Below are 19,966 nucleotides of genomic sequence, written 5' to 3' on the forward strand. Positions count from 1 at the left end.
AGCATAATTTCCAGAAATATGTTGCTAAGTTTTTGGCTGTACATTAAGTGCAGGTTGGCGGCTAGGTCAACTCCAGAAGGAAGTTGAGTAGGTTTTTCCTTTGTTTTTCTCATGAGGTTAAATGCGGTTAAGAGTTAAATTAGGTAACTTTAATGATGGTTTAAATGAGGCAGGAGAGGCCCCTCGGTTTTAAGCAATTTAAAACATGGTTATTAGGAACAAAATAATGTGAATGATTGATTGTTTTCGGTAATGCCATGCAATTAATGCAGGGTGGCTACTTAAATTTTCTGATGGAAGGTGGCGCCACTTTTGGCCATGCATTCACACAAATCTCCCTAGGGTTTTACCATAAATACAAGGTAATTAAGGAAGGAATATATATAGTTGATGTCAGGCACGGTTCTGGGGAATTAATTGCCTCAGGTGGAACGTTTCAAGCTGATTGGCACGCCCACTAAATGCATGTAACCGATTGGATTAATGTGGAGGGAATCAAGCAGGCGCCTTTTCACTCCCCTATGGTATTTAATGTAGGTGGGTAATTAAGGGAGTTTAATGGCGGTTAAATGAGGAAATGGGGGGTTTCTTCGAGTAAATGAAAAGGCAAGGGTATCTTCTCTAATTAACTACAAGATTCTCGCTAATTTATGATTAATAACCTACCTTAATTAAATGTGCACGAGAATATGGAAAGTTTATAATTAAGGAAAGGAATAAAACTCCATCCTCGTCTACACCTAATTAGAGTAACTAGGGAATTGATAATTGTATTAAGTGCAATTATTTAGGCTCAGAATCTAGGTCATTATGGCCAGTGTCTTTCTCTTTCCTACATAAACAAATAACGAAAATCTGATTACCTTATTTAAAAGAGGGGTATTAAATAAAATCATGAGGCGCATTAATGAATAAGGTGGCAATTATGTGTAAGTGCCGAGAATATGGAAAGTTTCCTTCTAGAAAAGGATTGGGGCTTTAAATTTTCGGTTGCACTATATATAAAAAAAAAAAAGGAAAGTTTTTAAATAAGATCCAATCAAAATATGGCAGTCCAAGAGGTGGCGGCTGTATTTATTTAGGGTAACCTGGAACAATGGAATTGCATTAAGTATACTTAATTTGGAGCTAGAATCCTAGGCTATTAAATTCGATTCTCCCCCCCCTGGACATGAATGAATTTTCGGTTACTAGCACTAAATGAGGAAAGATTAAAACTTGCCTCTTGGGTCCTTTGTAGTACACGTGACTTGTAGGGTAAAAAAAATAGATGATGGCTCTCATTAATGGTCTAACTTAGTGTGCATGGTACCAGAATACTGGAAGATTTAAGTACATCCACTATTAGAACCTAATGAACATTCAATATAAATAAAGAAAGTTACACGTGCAGTTCCACTTAAATTTAAGAAAGCACATCACACAATCAAATAATAAGAATTAAAAGAACTATGTAACATTAATAACAATCATCAGGGGAATGAAAGAAATAGGGTCCATTCATCTGACTCAAAAGACTATCTCGCCCCCAGGCTAATCTCACTAACCTTGGGTTAAGTCAAGGTAACTTGATCACATAATCATATAGACATACACATACGAAATTAACTAAACACACCTTGGGAGAAATAATTGTGCTAGCAGGGAACATAATATGATTAAACAGTTGTAGCAAGAACTGAACTAGAGTACTAAAAATCAAACAAAAGAGTCACTAATTAATAATTAACACTCTCTGCCATGTAGACCAAAATTTGGGATGTTACAAATCACATGACCAATGACATATAATTAAACACACGACAAAGATTCATTAAAAATAATAAAGTAGCATATATGAAAGCAATTAAAATTAGAAAAAACAGAACTCACTAGTTAGATAGAGTTTATTCAACTCACTGAAAATTTTTTAGAATGAAACAAAATCAAAACAGTTAAAAGATATGTTATCACATTTGACCTCAGAAACTTTGGTGGTTGCCATCAAAATTAACTTTCATTTGTGTTTAGTAGTTCACAACTTCTTTTTAGGAGTAATTATCATAAGATTTTTCATGATATACACATTACCTTCATTCAATAATTTTTTATAACATAATATAATATCCTTCTGCCAATACAATGAATTCTTGAATTCTAAAATAATGAGAGAAGATGGAGGAATTAAATTAAATAATAAAAATTTTTTATACACATTGACTAAAGAAATTGAATAACTTTACCTTTTCATCGGCCAAAATCATGTCAATGCTATTAACTTTACTTTTATTTTTATACTCAGAAGAAAATCACAAATAGATTATTTGAACCATTATCCTCCAATCCACCTTCCCATGTTGGATTTCAGAAAGCATTGATATCTTAGGTGCCGCTTTGGAAAAATATTATTTTAAACAAACAACTTGTATTTTCTTTTATATATACTAAATAAAATATAATTTTTTTCTTTATTAAATATTTTAGGTTTGTCCATGTAGCTCTGATGCACCATTTAATTATATTTACCATATTAAAAGCATTTAATTATCCATAACAGATTCAAATATAACATGCATGACCTTTTGAATATATAAACTCATTAAATTTTATTCATTCTTTCACTATTCTTCATTAATCAAATACCAATTATCAGTTTCCAATAATAAAATTTAAAATAATTCATTAATATTAAAATTCAAAATTGCCTTAAAACTTTTTAAGAATAAATACAATAATATTTAATATTAATATGTTAATATTAAGTTAAAAAAATATGTAAATATGTTAATCGCATTAAATTAATATTATTTTGTATTTATTATATTGTTGCATGACCTTTAGAATAATAAACTCATTAATTATTATTTATTCATCCACTATTCTTCATTAATTAGATACAGTTATCAATTTTTAATAATAAAATTTAAAGTAAACTTTTAATATTAAAATTTAAAACTGCCTTAAACTTTACAAGAATAAATGAATTGATATTAATATGTTAAGTTACAAAAAAAAACATATTTACTTTTATATATATAAAGATAAATATATATATATATATATATATATATATATATATATATATAGTAATAGAAAAATAAAAGAGATCCTAAAAAAAACACCTCCATCCAAGCCCAAGTAATGCAAAGTAAAATTTTGAGGAAAAAGAAATTCTACTCGCAACCCTTTATAAGTGATGGAGGAAAGAATAAAAGGATTTTCAATCTCACCTAAAGTATACATGATAACACCATTGAACATCATAATTTAATTCATAGGATTAAAGGTCTAGATTCCTATGCCAAAGCTGAAAATACCATGTACAAGTTCACAAGGCTATCATCGTTCACCTTTTATCATAAAATTCATAAAAGAGAGACATAAGAATAGGAAGGATGAGTATACTTCTTTTTATAAATTGTCTCATAAGGAAAATAATCAACTGATGAATATAAGTAATTCACACAAATAAACATAAATAACTTTAGATGTTTTCTTATCATTTCAACATGGAGTAATTAATTATTCCATCTTGATTTTAAGTTTTCATGCTTGAGTGATTGAGAGTTTTGTAATTGCCTTCTAGATAGTGTCTCACATGGTACTACATTAATCCCTAAGGGATCAAACTATCAAGTGCACAATACTCAAACTAATGCGGTCACTTCTAGTAATACACACTTTGAACAATCTCAATTTGCTTAAGTACAAATCAAGATAGTTATGCAATTCACTAGAAGTAATAGAGAGAAGACTTCTTTGTGTCTCTCTAAGTTTTTATGGAACGCCTAATGTGTCTCTCTAAGTCCTTTACTTGGTTTTGTATTGAATTTTTATAGGATTGCGAATGAGTGTTGACCACTCCTCTTTAGATTCTTGGTATGGTTGAGACTTGAGACCTTCTTTTGGCTTTTCAAATGTTGGAATCTTTTTACTTAATTTTGGTAGTGGGATACTTAATGTTTGTTTGGTTTCTCTTTGAATTATTTTTCCTATTTTTGGGCACAAATTATGACATGACTAGGGTGGTAGAGTTCCTTTGGTATGTGTTTGGTATTGTTAAGTGATTGAGAATGTTTGATTTGGTTGATAGAAATTTTGGCTAAGTGTTTTCTTATTGCTTCTTGACTTTTATGTGAACTAAGGTCTCTTTTTGCATGGATTTTATTTTTTCAAACTTTTCCTTGACTCTTTGTGTGTGTGTTGGAGCTTACAAATATATAGTGTAGAATACGACAATAATTTTTACTTTTGAGAGTAGCTCCTCATTCAACCTCCTTTCATGTGGAAAATAGTCCACAAAAGTCTTGTATACATGTTGAAAAAATTTGACTCTGGTGATGTCATTTGGTTTGTCTCTATGTACTTACTTGATTGGCTCTTAATTCTCTTACTAATCAAGTCTGGTTTCTCCTCTCTAATAATCATCAATCATTGGCTAATTTTGGAAAGATTTAGTTGCACTTTGTTAAGGCTAATTGGATAGGAATCTCTCGTTGATTCAAGTGTCATTTCCATGAAGTTTTGGTGTACTTAACTTCCTCTCCTACTGGCTCATCCTATTTAGCTAATTTCTTGCTTAATTATTAGACATTTAGCTTCCCTTTCAAGTCACAAGAACTGTGCAAATTGGATTAGATTGAATAGGATTGGAAATTTTGAAAACTTTGCTCAAAATTTGGTCATTTTCACATCACATAAGGAGTATTTTTCAAACATTTTGTTAGACTTTTCAGTTGTTATCCATAACCCTATTTGGTCCAATAAATAGCCATAAAAATTTTAAATTTTTAAAAATCATTTTCTTACTCAAAGTGGAGTAACGTTATAGGCTTTTTTTAGGGGTATTTTAATAATTTTAGACTAATTTTTTAAATTAGATTTAATTTTCTACTCTTTTTCTTCTCAATTAAAATAAATACTTATTTCCCTTAATTTAGATAGCTGTGAATCATTTTAAGTGATTTGGATAATTAGTTTATACTTAAAATTAGTTTACATCATGTTTGATTGTCCAATTTTTTTTCTAATTTGACTATTTTTTTTATATTTTTCTAAGTGTGTTTCTAATTTCTAATTTATTCTGTAACTTTTTATTTTTTATTTAATTAGATTGATGTGATTTCTATCTAATTAAAATTAATGAGATTTTGAGGTGTCACATTTATTAGTGCTATTTGTATTTGTAAATAGACAAACAATAAATAAGCATCAAGTGGCTGTAGGTAAATTTTGGAATCATAAAAAATGTGTGGTTTTTTTTTTAATAATAAGTTTGTAAATAGTGTTGTGTTGTCCTTTCTTCTCAAATCAAGAGTTATGTAGATTATCTTAATTCTAATGTTACTATTTCAGCAAATATCATTCATAGGTGCTCTAAAAGAGAGGAAATCATTAGTTGTAATCCTCCTCTTAGAAGCTGGTTGAAGCTTAATATAGACTGGTCAGTTAATATGCATTTAATGAAATCAACATGTGGCGACTTGATTAAGAATGAGCAATGGATGTTTATAATGGGATTAAGCAGCAAACTTAGCTTTTGTTTGTCTATTTCAGCTAAACTTTGGACTATTATTGGTCTTTGCCAAGTTCAAGCTCTTAAGTATGATAAAGTCTTGGTAGAGATAGATTCTAAACTTGTCATTCATTTATTTTGCTCCTTTAATCGGTGAAATTAAATACTTACTTCAATGTAGAATTGTCAATTTTTATCATATATTTAAGGAGGCTAGTTTAATGTGTCAATTGTCTAACAAATATATCACATTAGATGATTGTAAAATCATTCCCCTAAACTTATTGCTTTTTTTATGATGCTTGTGGAATATGCTTCTTCAGATTGATTCCTTAAGTTTGTTTGTGTTGTTTTGAAACAAAAGAATAATTAAGAGATAATATTTTTAAAATTAAAAAATATAAACAACTTAAAATTCAAAAGATCAAATTAAAACTAATTAAATATAAAATGTGACATAATTAAGAATATAATAACCCTGGTAAAAATCATTTGATAAATTTACACGTTTCTCGTTATTTCAGTTAAAAATAATGTAATTTTTTTATGCTCAATATTATGCAATATGCTTTAGATACATGGATGTAAGATATAATTATATTTTATTTTTTAATTTTAAAATCATGGATTAAGTAAATGTATAAATTTTAAAATTTATTATTTCATAATAAAAAGTAAATTTTCGTACGTAATTATTAAAATTTTAATTTTTTAATATTAAAAAAGACTATCGTACATAATAAATCGTAAAAAAACAACAAATTGAATTGAAATTAATTTTAAAAATTATCACAAAGTGTGAAAATAACCCTCGGTCAACCCGATTTTAATAATAATCCTTTGCACAGCGTTTATAATACATTTATTTTGCTATAAACAGCAACGATAGAAAAGAAAATACCACAAAAAGAAAAAAGAAAAAAGAAAAAAGAAAAAAGAAAAAAGAAAAAAGAAAAAGGAAAAAAAAGCCGTTCCTTCAAAAGAGTAAAATTAAAGACAGCGGCACCGTGTGGATTTATTGTTAGAGAGTACAAGTCAGCATCGTCATCATCATAATAACCACGCACCAAACTTCCAATTCGGAGCGCTCTCTCTCGCGCATTTGCGGAGACGCCGTCGTTTCGGCAACGCCGGTGCCTCCTCCGATCCAAATGGCCGAAAAGACGAAGGCGCAGCAGCAACGGAGCTTCACGTTCTCGCTTCCAGTAAGCATCGTCGTTTTGGCCATCGCGTTCATATACGCCTCCACCGTTTTCGTCTTCATCGACCGTTGGCTCGGCCTCTTCTCTTCGCCGGGTATCATGAACGTCGTCGTTTTCACGGTACTCACCTCCATGTGCGCCTTCACTTATCGCACTGCCATTTCCTCGGATCCGGGTCGGGTCCCCTCCACCTACGTGCCCGATGTCGAAGACGTTGAAAGCCCCATCCATGAGATCAAACGCAAGGTTACGTTCTTCCTCTCTCTTTCGTTTAGTTTTCCCCGTTTGGAACATCGTTTGTCGTTCATTATTGATTTTTTTTTTTCCTTTTTTTCTTTTCGCGATGATTTTTGCTTTTCTTGTGCTGCCTTTTTGGAACTCGAAGTCTCTAGGGGTAAAATTAGCTTCGTTTCTTGATCTTCGGGTAAAAGAAAGAATGACATTTTGCAGTTGATGCTGTTTCAGGGTCGTTTCATTCTGAAACACAATCCATCGGTTTAGAGTTTTCGGTGCATAGTGTTGTTACAAGACTAGGGTTTTTGGTTATTCACAAGGGTGCATATTTTAGAATTTTGGTGGGGAACACTTCGTTTTTGCTGGATAGTTGAAGGGTTTTGATGGATGTTGCGATTAAGGCAACGGGGTTATTTGATCAAGAGTACGGGGTTATGAATTTCAACCTTCTCATTGTTGTGTTTGTGGTGCAAGAAAGGTTGGTGTTGTGTCATCATAATAGTGTTTTCCATATGAAAAGTGAATTAGTGCGGTTAATGATATTCCTAATCGGCCATGCCCATTGAGATTGAATGCAAATTGATTTCAATATGGTTGGTTTGGATAGAAATTATGATTTGTAGTCATCCATGCTTATGCTATTGTTCTGGTTCTTCATCTCAGAATCCTGTTTATATGACACTGGCTTTGGTATAATATAACCTGTGGAAACCTTTATTCATTTTCAAGAGACTGTCTTTTGTAATTAATCAGTATCTCGTTTCCATGTATGTCAAACTCCCTAGTTAACTCGTCAAATTTACAATCTTAGGACATGAGATAAGTATTGGGTTGGTTCACCTCAAAACTTGCAGCTTGATAAACTTGGGTGGGATCAATTTGGAAGTTTGAAGGTGAGTCTATTAGTCTAGCTAATTTGAGCTTAGCTCCTTTTGGTTTTCTCTGCCTTGTTTCTTCTCCAATGCTAAGGTCCAAACTATGAGAGGCTGAGAGATGAAAAGAATGGTTTCTACTAGTTTTCACCTTCCTCTGAAGGTTTTTCATCATTTCAGTCATTAAGATTTCACATGTTTCGACTATGTGCAATGCAGCCATATCACAACCGCAATCTCAATTTAATACTCTAATCCTGATCACGTGCAAGTAGCATAATGGCCCTTTTCAGTTACCTTCTGTCCCTTTACTTCTCTAATGAGCAAAAGGATCTCTGGTTGTCAGAAGATAAAAAGTTCATAGTTTTTCTACCATACTTTGCTGTTTAAAGACAATTTTCTATCCTTTATTCAGTTAAGTACAATGTAGCTATAGAATTTCGGTGGTTTTCAGGTGGATAGATTTTTTTATTGGTCTTTGGTGTAGCCGTGTTGCCCTACCTCTCTATTTTCACGATCAAATGCACTTCTGAACTGCATGGAACTTGTGAAGCATCTTAAATGAATTTGTATGCTCTGAAAATGGTTGTAGTTCATATGATAATCAAATGGCTTCTTAATTTTATGGTTTATTTGAACATTAACACTTAACAGAAAAGGATGTATTTCTGATCTTTAAAGGATTTAAGTGGTTGTATATTAGTATTGAGCATCATGGAAATTAATTTCGAGTGATGTTTGTTTGGATATGCAAGCAGGGTGGAGATTTGAGATATTGCCAGAAGTGTAATCACTATAAGCCTCCTCGTGCACATCATTGCCGGGTTTGTAAAAGATGTGTTCTTCGAATGGTATGCGTGATCTAAATTATCTGTCAAGGTTTATCTAGGATTTTCATGATAATGATGAAAACTGTTGTCTTTTGGTTGTAAGGATCATCACTGCATTTGGATAAATAACTGCGTTGGCCATGCAAACTATAAGGTCTTCTTCATTTTTGTCTTGTATGCTGTAATTGCCTGCATCTACTCCCTGGTATGTGAATTTTTTTCATTGTAAACATGAGTTGATTTTTATTATGAGTTTATTGTTACAATCATGATATCCTTATCAGTGTTTGGAAACTGATTCTTTTTGAGAAATAGTCTTTTTTTTTCTCTTTTCAAAAGCTTTCTTAAAAACATTCCAAAATAATATTCATTTTATTAAAATAACCTAACCCAATCCCACACTAAAATGTATTTGCATGAATGAAATCTGTGGCCTGATTTATTTTTCTCTTTCTTTCTGTATTTGTCATAACAGGGTGCTAGATTTTATGGTTCTGCATGTGCTGACAATCTATTTTGTTTTCTATATTTCTTAATGTACAGATCTTACTTGTGGGTAGTCTAGCTTATGTTGGTATTCAGGATGAAGAGAAAAATGGAAGCTCTTTCAGAACTGTATATGTAAGTTCTGTTAGAAACGAATAGATATTTTACTTAAGCGAACTCAACAATTTGTATCTCATGATTTTCAGTTTTGCAGGTTGTCTCTTCTCTCTTGCTGGTCTCCTTATCCATAGCTTTATGTGTGCTTTTTGGGTGGCATATCTATCTCATTCTACATAACAAGACCACGATAGAGGTTATTACATGTTTTTAGTTCAAAACTTAGTTTATTTGACCAGAAAGATATCGACTTTCTAAATTAAGCAACATGTTGGCAGTATCGTGAAGGAGTGAGAGCTTTGTGGCTAGCAGAGAAAGGTGGGCGTATCTATAAACATCCATATGACATTGGGCCGTATGAGAATTTGACATCTGTAAGAACTTACTACTATGCCACAGCATCCAGTTTTTTTAATGTCTTCACTTCTTTTTCTTTGCACCCACCCTCCTGCATTTTTTCACTTCGTTCAACTGGTCATTCTTTTTTCTTCACTTGCTTCATCTTGATCGTATGATATGGATTTACGGATTGAGTTGTGGTTGAACTTTGGGGTAGGGTTAAATATACTGAGACTGAAGAACATCTATTCGATGCAATAATTGACGGCTGTTTCCTTTCACATTTTGAAATAGGAAAGAATTGTAACTATAAATGTCATAATTATTTTGAATGGTATGTTGTTTCTGTAAGCTGTAAGAAACATGTGATACTAAGAAATCTATGTACCAAACATTGCCTTATATGGTGTTAACTGTTAAGGAAGATAGGTCATTTTATTTGTATTTAGATGATCTGAAAATTTAAGCACTCATAGCCAGAATTCATTATGGTTCTATCTGTGTTTTTCTTCAACAATTGTTAACTAATATATTGCTTATTGTTGCTTCTCTTTCTTTTGTATGTGGGGTCCTATCACTTATTATGAATTTCAGTTTATCGACATTTGCTAACAACTTGAATATTATTCTTTGGTATATCACTGTATCACATAGACCACTTGACTAAATGGTCCATTAGTTGTTTTCCTAACCATAATGAACCCTGGCTTTGCTTTTCAAGGACATGCACACTCAAACTAGTGTGGTCATTTCCAGTGATACACACTACGAACAATCTTGGTTTGCCTAAGTACAAGTTAGTATAGTTATGCAATTCACTGCAGGCAATAGAGGGAAGACGGCTTTGTGTCTCTCTAAGTCTTTATGATGAACCCTGGCTTTGCTTTTCTAGGACATGCAAATGCACAGCTTCATTCTTGCCATATGCCGAAACATAACTTTTTAATAGAAGAATAGGGCCAGTAATGATCAAAGTCTTGGTCTCTATGTCATACAGGCTGTACATTGTCCATAACTAGCTCACCATAAATCTTAAGCTGTTCAGTGAAGATTCATGAAGAGGCCCTATATGTCTAACATTGTTTTAAACTGGCAAAATTATACCTTTGTTCCTCTAATTTATTCTTTTTTACTTTTGTCCCGTAACTTTTAAAAGTTTAATGTGATCTTCTAACTTTCAAATATGTTTCAAATATATTATTTTCTGTTAAGAACGTTAAACTGTGTTAACTTTTTTATTTTATTTTGGCCAAATATTGTTCTCTCGATTTCTTCCTCTTCTTTTGAAACAATAAACCCCTTTCCACATTGAGCCAACATCATAGAGCACCAGTCATCACACGTCACAACTTAGTTGTGCCATCACCTCCATTGTGCTCATCAATCCACATCATCCACTAACACCAGACTTAGCACCCAAATAACCATTACCTAGCAATGTAAACTCATTGCTGAACCATCTTCATCAGAAACCACTACAGTCCTCACGAATCACGAATCACCAACCACCAACCACCACCAATCATGGCCCATGTTCACCGTTAGAGCCAATCACTAACTAATGTTGATGACCACCTCCATCAACAAAGACCAAGATCCTCCACTAGAATCACTCAACATAGCAACAAAACCATACTCATAACAACCAGACCTAGCAAATCTGCTCCCCCACTATCTTTAGAATACGCACCACAGCACCACTGCTACCACCACCAGCAAATTAGTGGAAACATGGAAAAGGAAGAAGGACGAAACAAAAGAGGAAGAGGAGCAAAAGGAAGTGAAGAGGGGAAAAGTCAAGTGGTGTTAACGTCCAAAACAGAAAAAGATCTATTTGAGAGTTAGAAGAGCATATTGAAACTTTCATAACTTACGGAACTAGAGTGAAAGAAAAAAAAGAAAGATAATGAAAAGTATAATTTTTCCATTTAAAATTGTATTTCTCAACTGTAATTGCATTCACTATATCGTGGTTTGTCTTTTTGAGGTTTCTGCAACCATTATTTTAATTATAATTGCAGCCACTTTTACCAATAATTTTCACAATTTCGATAATTGTAATATAACTGGCTGCTACCGTATTATAAAACACGGATCTTTAAGTATATTATTGAAGTTTATAATTATATCACTTAACTGCAGCTGATAATGTGGAACTATATATTATACTTGATTGATACTCTAATGCTCTGGTCAAAGTTGAGAATGATAGATTATACAATTTGTGTTTGTTGGTGAATAAATTTGTTTGATTTTCTTTATGTATTAATTCGTCAATTAATAAAATTTGCCTCATTCCTCTCCCCCATTTTTTGTTGAAACAAAAATCAGAAAATGGATGTATATATTATTTGAGCTTGAGTTTCTGTTTAATTTTGCTGCAGGTTTTGGGACCAAATATCCTTAGCTGGCTGTGGCCTACATCAAACCATATAGGTTCTGGACTTAGGTTCCGCACAGTCTATGATCTCACACAAGGGACATCAACATCGAAATGAGGTTTTGACATTTCTTTGCAGTGATCATTTGTAATGTTATTCATATTAACACTTATGACGAATGGTTGAGTGATGACAGTGCTGAATGACTGGTAATGTGCTATCTCTGCTCCGATGTAAACAAAGTATAGGCTTTTTTAATATGTTGATCACCCACAATTGCCGAAGTGTAGGTGTTCAAGAGCTGTTTGCTGCATATACCTGAAGGAATTGGCAATGTAATGTGTATGCCCATGTGGATATTGATAAAAGAAAACACTTTTTCTGCCTACTTTCTCTCAGCTCTTTTTGCCGACACAATAGGATTTCTTTCTTGCCTTCCCCTTCTTCCGCTCATTAGGTTTTGGATGATGTGGGGTTACAGCTATTGAGTTCTGCTGATAAACCAGATGTACAAAGATTCTGAAACCAGCTCATCAAAAGGAAGTGTCATCAAGGGTTTCTAAACCTCTGAGAATTGTATTTTTGTATTCTAAAATTGTATTTTCTGTATCTTAAACTTGGATCAAATAATATTTGTATTTTCCATTTTTTTATTGATTGATTGATTGTAATGCAATTTTTCTTCATAAATTGTGTCAGCTAGTTTGTTCGAAATGGGGAGGATATGAAGTGGACTAGTCCCTGCATTCTTAGCGGTGGCTACCATAAGGAAGGGTTGATTGGGATTTGGGAGGTGCTTGAAGAAGGGGAAGGGACAGATATATTTTCAAATAATAAAATTATATTTCCGAGTGAGTAGATTGATTATCACTTGATTGTTTCAATATGGTCACTAGTTTGAGTTTTAGTTAAGCGATTTGTTAAATATTCAAAGGGAGACTCTTGCCATATCCTATCCGACAATGTTATTATATTTGAGTGCGTTCAATAAAATGAAAAGATAACGTTTAATAATTACTTAGACAACCTCTAAGAATATAACTGTTGTAAGACATCGTTCTTATCTTCAAGTAAATTCGACCTGGCAACCTTTGGAAGAAAAACGAATATTTAGAGAGATTAATTGCGTAAATTTAGTGAAAAACAATTTTCTTAGCACGTTAGTTGTATGACCATTGTTGTTCGGCGTTATTAGGTTATTATAAACATTAAATTCTCTTGTTGGCGTAAATGAAACAATAATAAGGTAAAACTTTGCTAATTTTCATGCAAATTTAAATGCTGATGAAAATAAGAATATTGTCTTGATAATTTATGATAAAATTACATGTAAATCTTTTATTAAAATAAAATTATAATTAGTAAACAACGTGACTCATTTAATGGTAACGGTCTAAACGCTTTGCATACTTTATTTTAATAATTTGTTTCCTTCTAATGCTGTCGCAATTATTAATTTAACTGTCATTTTGCAATTCTCTCTTCGTATATCATTGGTAATATTTACAAGCAAACATAAATCAATTCATTAAACGTACTTGTAACTTAATAATGTTATACCCCCAAAATAGCTTAGATCAATAAAAGCAGGCATATTTATTACTAGTAAATGTGAGCTTATTAATTATTCATTCAATATATATGGGTTAGCAATTTAAAAAAGGAGCTTATATTAAAAGTGTTCATCACGAATAATCTGTATGATCATAATCTGATTGAGCATTGTCATCAGTAGACGAGGAGTTGGAAGAAGAATGATGCATGAAGCTGAAAACTGGTGGTGCTGAAGCTCGTGAAGGAGGAGGAAGAGGTGTGGAGCTGCTTGATCTCATGAGCTCAAAACATGCATGCATCTGCTGTATCTGTATTTTTGGACCTCTCTTTGCATCCTCAATGTCACCTTCTTCTCTATCTTCTTCTTCATTTTCTTTGTCCACTTCTTCTTCCATGCACTTTCCTTACTCTTCCACATCTCCTCATTCTGCTTTTAGAGTTCTTCATTGAGGGCATGGACCTAAGTGCGGACCATGTCCTCCACTTTCTCGGGTGCAAGAAAAGGGACAAATAATGCATTTTATTTTGCGGTACATCTTTATGTTTACCACTTGTACCACCTCTTATTGGTTTAAACCTAAGCTCTCCACAGAATTTGCAATTAGTCAAAACAGCATCATCTTTGTAATACAGTATGTAGTCTTTCAAACAACAATCAATTTTGACTTCTTTTTTTGCTTGGTAAAAGTCTTTTGGGATTGAGTCAGGTTAGGGACTAAACTCACTAATTAATGTAGCTCATTGATCAAATGAACTCTGACTTTGATTGCCTTCTGACTTTATGCTTAACATTCTTACTGCTAAAGATAACTCTGAATGCACACACCTATTTCATAAAGGCTTGTTTGCTGCCTCTAAAACATTACAAAACTTTGCAGCCTCTCTATTAGGTTCTTGTTCAGCTTCAAAATCACGAAAAATTACAAATTCAGGACCAACAACATCATAAACTATTTCTTGATAACGACTATTGCTTTCTTCCCAACTTACATTACCTACATCCTCACCTGATTGCAATATATTTGAATTGCCTACTTGATTTTTGACATTAACTACTTTCCCATACTCAGTCCATATCCAATAATCGTGTTTAAATCCAAACTTATACAAATCATACCTAATTGAATCAATATCCAAAAACTTTCTACACTTGAGCACTTAGAACATAAACTTCTAACTTTTTAGTTGGTGATGAGTTGCTGCGAATTACAACAAATACGTATGAATTCCTCTGCATCCTAAAAAAATTCAAGTTTTATTCCCCCCGACTTGGGTGCAACCTATCATACATACACTGACCATTTCTAAGAAACATCTGGATCAAGAACTATATAAACCTAATATAAATACACAATGTTGTATCAACCTTCTATTATACATTACACAAATTTTTAATATAAATTTTGGCAGAATCTCCCCTAATACATGTCAATTTCCTTACGTTTGTTTACCACCTTTTTACAAAAATTAAAATTTTCACCATACATAACTAATATATTATATAACAATATATTAATCAATGCATAAAATACAAACACATCACAATCTTAAACCGTTTTAGAGCACATCTCCTTATAACTCTACAATATGCATATTCTACAAACTCTGCAAACATAAACAATCCCACAGCACACAATAATCAGGTTCAGAGAAGGACATCTATGCCCTTCCCCCAGTCATATAATCTTCAATCCTATAACTCTATCTTAAAAATTTTAAGTCTCTAAAATATATAAAAAATAAGAAAAATTAAACTGATCAAAAGTTAGAGTATCGTACCAGGAACACAATAATGTAAATTATCTTTCAAATAAATGCTCCAATCACTTGCAAAGGCCAAAAAACTGAAGCTCTTAGAGAGAGACAGAGAGAGAGAAAAAATTATGCAAAATGAGGAAGAAGAAGGAGGAGGCGCAGTTTTATGTGTTTCACACATTACAGACAGATTTTTTTCATCTGTAAATGGTTTATGAAATGATGTGTTTTAAAGGTTCAATTACAGACAGATTTATCCGTCTTATCAAATACAGTTATAGACGAAAAAATCTGTCTGTAAATTGCCAGATGAAAAGTCGGTCAAAAATGACAACATTTACAAATAGATTTTCCTATCTGTAACTCTCGCTCCAAATATCCCTCCTATTTTCAAATTACAGACAAAAAAATTTGTTTATTTTCCTGTCTATAATACTTCGCGCCAAATAGCGGACCAATTACAGACAGATAAAATTTTGTCTGTAATACAGACAGATTTACAATTGAATTTTTCAGAAAATTTTTAAAAAAATCTGTCTGTAAAGCTGTCTATAAATAGCTTTTTTCTAGTTGTGTCACCTTAATTTGATTTGTCATTTGTTGTACCATTTCTAACTCCACTAATAGATTTTGCCAATCTCAAACCAACCCAATGATGTATGACACCTTCTTTCATATAAAGCTTCAAAGGATGGCATTCCGATGCTTGAAAGGGTATTGTTGTTATAAGTGAATTCTACTAGTGGTAGGAATTTGTCCCATGCTCCTTTGTCTTCCAACACACAAGTGCACAACATGTCTTTCAAGGCTCTTATCATTCTTTCAAATCATCCATCAATTTGTAGATGATAAGCTAAGCTAACCAGAAGTTGAGTTCCTAAAGCTTGATGCAAGCTTTCCTAAAATTTTGATGTAAATTTAGGATCTCTCTCTTATATGATGGTATTAGGTATATCATAGAGTCTCAATATTTTCTTCACATACATTTGCGTCAGCTTCTTCAAGGGACTTTTTATGCTTATAGGCAAAAAGTGAGCAAATTTAGTTAGTCTATCTACTATTACCCATATTGTGTAATGACCAATAGGTGTTCTTGGCAATCATATCACAAAGTCCATTGCAATGCTATCTGATCAAAGAATTGTCGCTACCTCTATCGAAGTATGATTAAATTAAATGTGTACTAGGCTAAGCTAATCTAAGTCGTCCTCTTGTGAACATTGCTTGAGGGACTAATTATTAAACATGAAATATGCACCAAGTTCAAACAAACAAAAAAGGGGGGTTGTTGGTGTAAAGTTATCAAGCATTCATGTCACGACTCCTTTTTATAAGGGACTAGGAACATTAATTCTACACTTCTTACTTATTTAAGATGAATAAATAATAGAGAATATAAGTATAAAATTCACTTTTCATTCAAAATAAACAAAGTTCATTACAATAAATATCCAACAAAACAACATAATATTATATTTAGTTCAAAATACACAAAAATTATACTACATAACTTCCTGTATATGAGATCTCAAAATATAAGAAAAAGAAATTTAATGCAAAATTACTCAACTCTAGCCTTCTAACAATTTTCTACTGACCTCTTAGCCTGTAAAGTAGATGCAACACCTGCTGCTACATTTGCTCACGTACCACCGTACAATTATCGCAGTATACACGCACACAACAACATAGACAGAAATGTAAGAGTGAGCTTACAAAAGAAAAATCATATATAGAGCAAAATATTACTCACAGCAACAACTTCATGCATTCCCAATCCATCTAATGCGCAACATGAAAATGGTTCTAATTGGTTTTACAGCCTAAATAATCCAAAAGAAATTGAGCTGATTCGAGAGCTACCCTTCTGGTATCTGGATCCAGATAGCACAACATAGTACAACTCAGTATGATCTATCGTTATACATCTACCCATCTAAACGTGAAACTCGACTCTATAATGAAGCAAGACATATATCTCAGTATGATGCATCACAGACAAAATCATATTCTTAACCGCTTAGCTAAAATAATTCATAATATTTCAGCTAAATCTCAGCATTTTAAATCAATTAATACCAATTACAACATTGAAAATAGTTTTCATCCAAAATATCTGACAAAATCATTTCAAAACTTCTTGTAATAGCATACCAAATCATTCCAAACATCGTTTAATAGTTAAAGTAAGCTTCCCTACCTCAGAATAACGATTCACACTAGATTTACTGAATACTACTTGTTTTAAGACAAAATCTGTCAAGCCTGTAATTTATTATTAAGTAATTTTCTATAAGTTTGATAGGCTTGACATTTTGGTGAAGTAATTTTCTAACTCTAATTCGTTCATACATCTCATCTCAATACAATTTTTGCAGTTCTGTTTTACTTCAAGTTTACATTTTTCTATACTTGTTATTTTTGAATTTTATATAATACAAACTCTCTAATCAATTGTATGGTTCAACTAAATATTGATTTGTGAAGTGATAATTGAGAAAACCAATCCCTGAGGATAATACTTGGGACTCAACTTTGATTCCAAAAATTTTATAACTTGCTACAACCATACTAGTACACTTGCTAGTGAGATTACTTTAGTGCATACATCGTGAAAATAACAGTTTGCGATTCATACTCATACTTTGTCGAGCGGTTATATGAATCATTCTCTAAGAGACATCCACTTTGAATAACAATGCTTATTAGAGCTCTCTAAAACAATGAAAAATTGCTATCTAATATCTTTTTTGTTGTAGTGTATTTTATTTTTATTTATAAGTTGAAGATTACAAAGTTATTTGAGTATCTAATAAAAATGAAAATTAATGTGGGATCAAGTAGCAGTGGGGTGCAATTAGTTGAATTGAGAAGAAAGTTCTTGCATTTTGGTGTGATTTATTTGATGATGATCCTACATTAATTTCCATTTAAAAGAAAAGCTCAAAGACGCTCAATAACTATTATGATTGTTTAAGTTTTCATTCTTTTAAACATATTTTTCATTGTGTTAACTTCTTTTTTTACTATATCACTCACAGAAAAAATAATTAAGCAAATATAGCGAGAAAACAATTTTTAAAGCATCCTTATAAAACTCATGCTCAAGTAAGGATTATGGATGAGTTAAAGGAGCACAATGAGAAATTGAGGAATGAAGTCCATCAGTTGAAAGAATAAATGTCACAAATCTTGAAAGTGTTGAAGTCTTTAGAGAGAAAAGCCACAAATGGGATCCCTGACCTAACAACTCACTCTTACTTATCCACTAGGTTTTACTTCTATACAAGGACTGTCTTAAGATTTTTCCTCTCAAAATGCCATGGTTCCTTTGACCCTACATGCAAGAAGGTCCCTACAACAAACTGTTCATCAACATGATGTTCAGTTTTTCCTACACAATATTCTCTGGTTATACACCATTATTGACTGAGAGCCCACTAAATACTAGCCAACCGTCAAATTAACTCAATTCTGCACAACCATATCTAACCAACCCGACATCCATCTCATCATATGTTTATCCTTAAAACATAAATTTCTAAGAAGTTCACATACCCTACATTATAATTATTAATTAATTAGTTAAAATAATTATAATTACAATTTTTTTTATCTTTTAAAATCTAAATTATATTTTTCTCTAAATTTAATTTAATTTAAATTTTATTTGTCTAACTTTTTTAATTCAATATAGTCTTTTAAAGTTAATTTATGTTTGATAATTTTTTTATTTGATTTAGTTGTTTAAATTATTTTTTGTCAAAATTTTCTTAATTTTTATTTTTTTGTCTCAACTTAATAATTTTTTTAATTACAACACATTTGAATTAATTTTTTCATATGTACTTTATTATCAACTATCATTAAGAAGTCTCAAATCATATTTGGAAACTTCATTAATTTACACAAATAATGTTTAACCAACAACTTACTTTTACTTTTTTTAAACATTTAATCACTGTTATACATTCATATTTATATTAAGATCCAATTTTTGGAATAAGTAAAAATTAGAAGATAATGTAAAATTTAGAAATTGCTATAAAATTAAAATAAAATTTAAAATAAAAAATTATGAGAACAGAAGGGGAAAATCCTCAAAATGAAAACCATATGGGTGTGGAGTTGGGACAGAAATCAGACTGATGTCTATCTGTTCCTCGCTATTGCAGACTGTTACGTGTCAACTTCGTCTTCCCTATCACTTTACTGTTTATAAGTACGGATGTGATGAAATAATTATTTAAACATTTTTATTGTTTTTTATAATCAATGTTTTATACGATTTTTTTGAATTGAAAAGTATTTTAAAATACAAAGAAAAAAAGTATTCTGAAATAATATTTTACAATTTATAAAAGTAAAAGTATGTTTTTCAAACAAATAAACATTTAAAATCTAAATTAATTTAAATATATACTTAAATATATTAAATAATTTAAAATAAATTGTATTCAAATTACAAACAAACGAACATTTAAACAATATTTATTTAATGTTTTAAGTTTTTTATTATATGATATTATTTTATTACATTATTTTGCAATATGTATAACATTACATATAATTAAATTTATAAATAATTAATTTTTAATCATACGGTATATTACAAAATTAAAGAATTCGTTATTATATTTATTAATCTATTATGACTTCGTTATCTACCGCTTATTGTGGATAAATCACCGTCTCAAAAGTG

At 31.5% G+C, this 19,966-nt stretch overlaps 1 protein-coding gene across 4 annotated transcripts; it reads left to right on the top strand.

Annotated features, from left to right (window-relative positions):
- Nucleotides 1-598: 598 nt before the first annotated feature.
- Nucleotides 599-12,818, top strand: LOC113849888 (probable protein S-acyltransferase 16). Of its 4 annotated transcripts, none has more exons than XM_027480112.1 (8): nt 599-612; nt 6,681-6,942; nt 8,561-8,653; nt 8,736-8,837; nt 9,176-9,253; nt 9,333-9,431; nt 9,514-9,609; nt 11,959-12,818. In XM_027480112.1, exons 1-8 carry the CDS (start codon nt 599-601, stop codon nt 12,070-12,072), a joined length of 858 nt encoding a protein of 285 aa, XP_027335913.1. In that variant the 3' UTR covers nt 12,073-12,818. The 4 variants fall into 4 exon arrangements, with proteins under 4 accessions (XP_027335913.1, XP_027335912.1, XP_027335911.1 ...); XM_027480111.1 differs by lacking the exon at nt 599-612 and having other exon boundaries at nt 6,514-6,942; nt 11,959-12,073; nt 12,152-12,636; XM_027480110.1 differs by lacking the exon at nt 599-612 and having other exon boundaries at nt 6,514-6,942.
- Nucleotides 12,819-19,966: the final 7,148 nt, after the last annotated feature.

This window comes from Abrus precatorius, unplaced genomic scaffold (genome assembly GCF_003935025.1).
Source record: "Abrus precatorius isolate BTA unplaced genomic scaffold, Abrus_2018 Scaffold9, whole genome shotgun sequence".
In the NCBI taxonomy this organism is placed as follows: Eukaryota; Viridiplantae; Streptophyta; class Magnoliopsida; order Fabales; family Fabaceae; genus Abrus; species Abrus precatorius.